Genomic DNA, 6,381 nt, shown 5'->3' with positions numbered 1-6,381 from the left:
GGAGAGAGCGTGTCGGTGAACCCCCTTCCCCCCGGGGCCCGGGCCGGCTGCCTGGCTGGACGGAGGTCTCTCTTGGGATCTGCGCCTCGCCGCCGGCGAGCGCCTGGCCCCCTAGCGCCCCAGACTGGCCCCTGGTTGTGGCCGCGGCGCCCCCGGGGAATGGCGTTGCTGTGGGGCGGGGGCCTGCGGGCGCCCCCGGCCTCCGGCTGGTCCCCGCGGCACCTCCCTCCGTGGGGGCAGCCAGGGGACCGGGGCACGACGGGGGCGCCCAGCGACGCGCCCGAGGAGAGGACCGGAGCGCTGCCGGACCGGTGCGCGCGTTTCTATTTGAGGCGTGGACCCCGTTTCTAAGTCAAATTCCTATTCAGAGAGTTTATGCTCCAGCAAGCAGTTAGAAGTCAGACCCGAATGAAGCCCCTTCTCTAAAGCGGATGCACCATCAATACTTCATTGAAAAAGGACCCGTCTTGCCTGGAACCAGGAGGTCACCGTTGGGTTCCCGTCAGGGCACATGCGGATTTCGGGCTTGAGCCCCAGTGGGGTGTGCAGGGGGCAGCGATCAATAATTCCCATCCTTGATGTTTCTCTCACCTCTCTCTCTCTTCCTCTCTGAAATCAATAAATTATATATATAATTTATATACATAAATAAATTATATATTTATATATATGTTATATATAAATTATATAATATACATAAATTACATATAAATGATATATATAATGTATATATAAATATATATAAATATATATAATTATATATATAAATCAATTTTTATATATTTATATAACATAATTTATTGAAATCAATAAGTTATATATATAATTTATACATATAAATTATAAGTGATATATAATTTATATATAAATATACATAATATATATAAATCTATAATTTATATAACATATAAGTTATTGGTTTCAGAGAGGAAGAGAGAGAAAAAAATATATATATATTTTTTAAAGGAAGGCCATTTCCTCAGGTCCAACTCTAAGGAACTTGCCTAATAGAGGTGGGAGTGACAAGAACTAAGAGTTCTTTTGACAGTTTGCTCCTTTCTTTCTCTGATAAGATAGTAACTGTCCCTAGTGAAGCCCCCAGCAGTGCTCCAGCCAGAACCCAGGCCCTAGCAGGCGTGTGAAGCTGCTCACGCTTCTACCCTGCCTGGCTCATTTCACGCTGGGTAACAGAAGGGCCTTCCTGAGGTTGCTGTCGCCATGCCTGCCTCTCACCTTCCGAGACTGGCTGATGTAGGAGTGTTTTGTCAGCCGCTGTCATGGAGGTCAAGGGGGAGAGGGAAAAGGGAAGCAGATGCTGAGGCCCCAGAGGACATAGTGAGAGGGAGCTGGTTCCCGAGGTGCCATGAGTAAGGGGCACTACCCTATCTTCTAAATTACAGTGAGCCCCATGCCCAGCCCAGGACCCAGGAGGTATTCCTGCTCCTTGGGTGGGCATCAGTGTGTCCTACCCCAACAAAGAGTCCTGTTTGTTACTGGCAGCCAGTTCTTAGGGAATCCAAGTTATATTCCCACTGACCTCCTCGAGATGAGGCCCTCCTTCCTTAGACACTGGAGTCTGTGAAGTATGACGGGCAGTTGTGTGTGAGCCATCTGTCCATTATGATCTGGCTTTTGGCTTTTTTTTTTTTTTTAATACGGAAGGAGGAAGATGATATGAAGCTTGGATCAAAGGCAGGGTTTGTGTTTTTAAGTATGTTTTTATTGATTTTAGAGAGGGAGAAAGAGAGAACCATCCATTGGCTGCCTCCTGCACGCCCACTACTGGGGATCAAGCCAGCAACCCCGGGCATGTGCCTTAACTGAGAATTGAACTGGCAACTTCTTGGTGCATGGGATGACGCTCAACCAACTGAGCCACACCAGCCAGGGCTGATCTGCCTTTTTGTTGAGATGTATCCATGGGTCCAGTTCCCCTGTGATGGAAGTATGGGCCTGTCCAGCCCTCTTCCAAAGATGATGTAGAATGAAAGACTGAGTTAGCCAAACTGGCTAAGCAGCTGCAACATGTGCAATATTGGTGACAACTGAAGAAGGTTAGCATTATGTTGCATTTTAAGTTTCTACCATCATAGGAACCAGATCTTATAAGCCCCTAGACCAGGGGTGGGCAAACTTTTTGACTCGAGGGCCACAATGGGTTCTTAAACTGGACCGGAGGGCCGGAACAAAAGCATGGATGGAGTGTTTGTGTGAACTAATATAAATTCAAAGTAAACATCATTACATAAAAGGGTACGGTCTTTTTTTTTTTTTTTAGTTTTATTCATTTCAAATGGGCCGGATCCGGCCCGCGGGCCGTAGTTTGCCCACGGCTGCCCTAGACCCAAGCCTGAGCACGTCAGCTAAGACCACCCTTCAAGATGCCACCCATTAGCCTCACCTCTTTGATAAACTTCCCTAGATCCCATTAACTTCACTGTCAGAAACAGAACCCCACCATTTACAGTGGTGCTGCTACCTTCTGGATTCTGAGAACCCAGCCCTTAGACTCCTGCAGGGTCCCCTTCTTTCCATCCAGTGGAATGGGTAGTAAGAGGTAGGCATTTGGCTAAGGCAGCTCATTTATTAAGAATAAATTTAGCCCTGACCGGTTTGGCTCTGGATAGAGTGTCGGCCTGCGGACTAAAAGGTCCCAGGTTCGATTCCGGTCAAGGGCATGTACCTTGGTTGCGGGCACATCCCCAGTAGGAGGTGTGCAAGAGGCAGCTGATCGATGTTTCTCTCTCATCGATGTTTCTAACTCTCTATCCCTCTCTCTTCCTCTCTGTAAAAAATCAATAAAATATATTTTTAAAAAAAGAATAAATTTACAGCCCAGCTGGCATGGCTCAGTGGTTGAGCATGGACCTATGAACCAGGAGGTCTCGGTTTGATTTCTGATCACAGCACATACCCGAGTTGTGGGCTCGATCTCCAGTGTGGGGCATGCAGGAGGCAGCGATCAATGATTTTTTTTCTCATCATTGATGTTTCTATCTCTCTCCCTCTCTGAAATCAATAAAAATCTATTTAAAAAATAAAAAAATATTTAAAAAGAAATTAACAGATTTTTAAAGTCGGTTTTTCTCAACAGAAGCATAACTGAATGATGAAACCAGTTTAATTTTTTTTTTTTTTTAACAGGGCTGAGGCCTCAAAGACCTCAGGGACTTCTTTCAGTACTCACAGAAACCTACACCCTGGTGATGGCACATAGGGACTGTTTTCTTGCTCTAAGTCTGAATGACTGCCAAAAAGGAAGGCAAAGGTAGAGCAGCTGGATCTCTGGCTCTCCCCATAGCTTCTAATCTCAGACCTTCATAAACTCCTTTCTGAGCCCGAGGACAAAGCTCACTTGAACAAATGATTTTGAGTCATGAATGAAAAATCTTGCTCTTTCCACAATGAGAAAGAATTCAGAGATGGACAGGTAAGCAAGCACTTCTGTTTTGGGGGAAACGTTCATTAATAGTAATAAAAGCATGTATCAAGAGAATGTGGAACTTTATGTGTAGGAAAAACCCTCATAATCGTTCTCTTTGTTCTATTAGAAGAAGCTTCTGTTCACCTCTGGGTCAGTTGCCTTTCCTGAGATCTTATTTTCTTAGTGGGTTATGGGATTTGAGTTTGGATTTGCTTGGTAGGAGAATTTCAGTGAGGAATCTTCCTAGACATTTGTATTTCATTGATTTGTATCTCATTGATTCGGCCTGATTATCCTCAGGACTCTTGGTTCAGTGTGACCTATCTCTGTGCAAGTCTTATCTTTCCCACTACCTTGCCTAGAAATGTATTCTTAGAGGGAGGAAAGGAGAAAGAGATCGAGATTGAGTTCTTGTTCCACTTACTTATGCATTCATTGGTTGATTCTTGTATGTGCTCTGACCAAAAAATGTATTCCTAAGTGGAGCCTGTAGGATTCAGTGGTTGGAACTAGGACAAGGCCTTTTTGCTTTGGTGGTTGCCTTCACTGAATTAAGACAGGTGAACTGTATTCCCAAAGGGAAGTCTTTGGACACTGGAGGGGACTGAACTGGAGGGGGAAAGGATGAAATGAATCCTGAGTACACAGACCCCTGCAGGGAGTTGTTCAGCATGGTGAATCACCAAATATTTTTGATAACATATTTTGTGCCTAGTACTATGTGAATGAGTATGGGAAACATAAAAGAAGTATAAGAGAAGGTCCTTACGCTCAAAGCAGCAGATTCTGATTGGGGAGACAGGCCTTGGCAGAGAAACCTGTGGCTTTTGGACTTGAGGTAAGTGAGATGCCATTGTAGCCCCAGTTGGTAAGGTAGGCCACCTTTAGGAGGTAGAACTGATTTGAAGGGAATAGAGGACACAGAGAAGTTGGAGGTAGGTGTGTATTCTAGAGGAAAATCACATGACCCCAGAAATAGAAGTGAGAGTAATTGCAATGGTGTGTTCATTGGATTGACGTGGGAAATACTAGTACTTAGGCATCAAGAGGCCAGTTATGGAGGAGTTGGCTCAGTTGTGGTGCATTAGGGCGTCCATTCTCATCTCCCAGGGATAAAAAAAATCAAAGCTGATTTTAAGAAGTATTAGCAAAAATATGTAGGAGGGATTAGAGTAATGGGATAATCTAGGTTTATAGGGCTTTGACTTCAGCAGTGATTCCTTTATTAATCATTTTCCTTTGATTATTATTTTTTATTTATTCTACAGAAAATAATCCATTCACATAATTCAGAATTCAAAACATACAGAGTATATGCTATGAAAAAATTGCCTGCTAGTCCTAGCTGATTTGGCTCAGTGGATAGAGTGTCAGCCTGTGGACTGAAGGGTCCCGGGTTCAATTCCAGTCAAGGGCACGTACCGGTTGTGGCTTGATCCCTGGCCCTGGTCAGGGCGCATATGCGGGAGGCAACCAATTGATGTGTCTCTCTCACATTGATGTTTCTCTCTGTCTCTCCTCCTCCTTTCCACTCTCAAAAAATCAATGGAAAAATATCTTTGGGTAAGGATTAACAACAACAACAAAAAATTGCCACCCTAGCTGGTTTGGCTCAGTGGATAGAATGTCAGCCTGTGAACTAGAGGGTTCTGGGTTTGATTCCGGTCAAGGGCACATGCCCAGGTTATGGGCTCTATTCCCAATAGGGGGTGTGCCGGAGGCAGCCGATCAATGATTCTCTCTCATCATTGATGTTTCTATCACTTTCTCCCTCTCCCTTCCTCTCTGAAATCAATAAAAAAATATATATTTTAAAAATTGCCTTCTACCCTTGTCCCCTGGCCACCAGTTTTTCTGTTGGAGGCAAACTTTCTTTTTATTTTTTTTAATTTTTATTTTTTTATTAAATTTTTATTGTTCAGATTACATTTGTTCCTCTCCCCCCCCCCCATAACTCCCCTCCTTCCAGTTCCGCCCCACCCTCCACCCTCACTCCCCACCCACTGTCCTCATCCATAGGTGCACGATTTTTGTCCAGTCTCTTCCCGAATCTCCCATTCCCCTTTCCCCCCCAAGAATAGTCAGTCCATTCCCTTTCTATGTCCCTGATTCATTATAATCACCAGTTCATTCTGTACATCAGATTATTTATTCACTTGATTCTTAGATTCACTTGTTGATAGATGTATGTTTGTTGTTCACAATTTGTATCTTTACCTTTTTCTTCTTCCTCTTCTTAAAGGATACCTTTCAGTATTTCGTATAATACTGGTTTAGTGGTGATGAACTCCTTTAGCTTTTCCTTATCTGTGAAGCTCTTTATCTGACCTTCAATTCTGAATGATAGCTTTGCTGGATAAAGTACTCTTGGTTGTAGGTTCTTGGTATTCAGCACTTTGAGTATTTCTTGCCATTCCCTTCTGGCCTGCAAAGTTTCTGTTGAGAAATCAGCTGACAGTCGTATGGGTATTCTCTTGTAGGTAATTGAGTCTCTTTCTCTTGCTGCTTTTAAGATTCTCTCTTTGTCTTTTGCTCTTGGCATTTTAATTATGATGTGTCTTGGTGTGGTCCTCTTTGGATTCCTTTTGTTTGGGGTTCTCTGCCCTTCTTGGACCTGTAAGTCCATTTCTTTCACCAGGTGGGGGAAGTTTTCTGCCATTATTTCTTCAAATAGGTTTTCAATATCTTGCTGTCTCTCATCTTCTGGCACTCCTATAATTCTGATATTAGTCCGCTTGAAGCTGTCCCAGAGGCTCCTTACACTATCTTCACACTTTCGGATTCTTTTTTCATTTTGCTTTTCCAGTTGGGTGTTTTTTGCTTCTTCGAATTTCAAATCTTTGGTTTGATTCTTGTGCTCCTCTGGTCTGCTATTGGGTATAATATTCTTTATTTCCGTCCATGTATGCTTACTTTCTAATTTCTTTATCGTAGCATCGGAGGTCTCATTAGTTTCG

The 6,381-nt window shown here is 43.7% G+C and overlaps 1 protein-coding gene across 1 annotated transcript in view; it reads left to right on the top strand.

The window, feature by feature from the left end:
* Positions 1 to 3,144: 3,144 nt before the first annotated feature.
* ELMOD3 (ELMO domain containing 3) overlaps positions 3,145 to 6,381 on the top strand; it is a 25,368-nt gene continuing 22,131 nt past the window's right edge. Inside the window, exon 1 of the mRNA XM_006099894.3 lies at positions 3,145 to 3,430. Within this exon, the coding sequence (XP_006099956.1) occupies positions 3,377 to 3,430 (54 nt within the window). The 5' untranslated portion in view covers positions 3,145 to 3,376. The remainder of the gene's footprint in view (positions 3,431 to 6,381) is intronic.

This window comes from Myotis lucifugus, unplaced genomic scaffold (genome assembly GCF_000147115.1).
Source record: "Myotis lucifugus unplaced genomic scaffold, Myoluc2.0 scaffold_290, whole genome shotgun sequence".
NCBI lineage: Eukaryota > Metazoa > Chordata > Mammalia > Chiroptera > Vespertilionidae > Myotis > Myotis lucifugus.
This window is presented reverse-complemented; position numbering and strand designations above follow the sequence as displayed.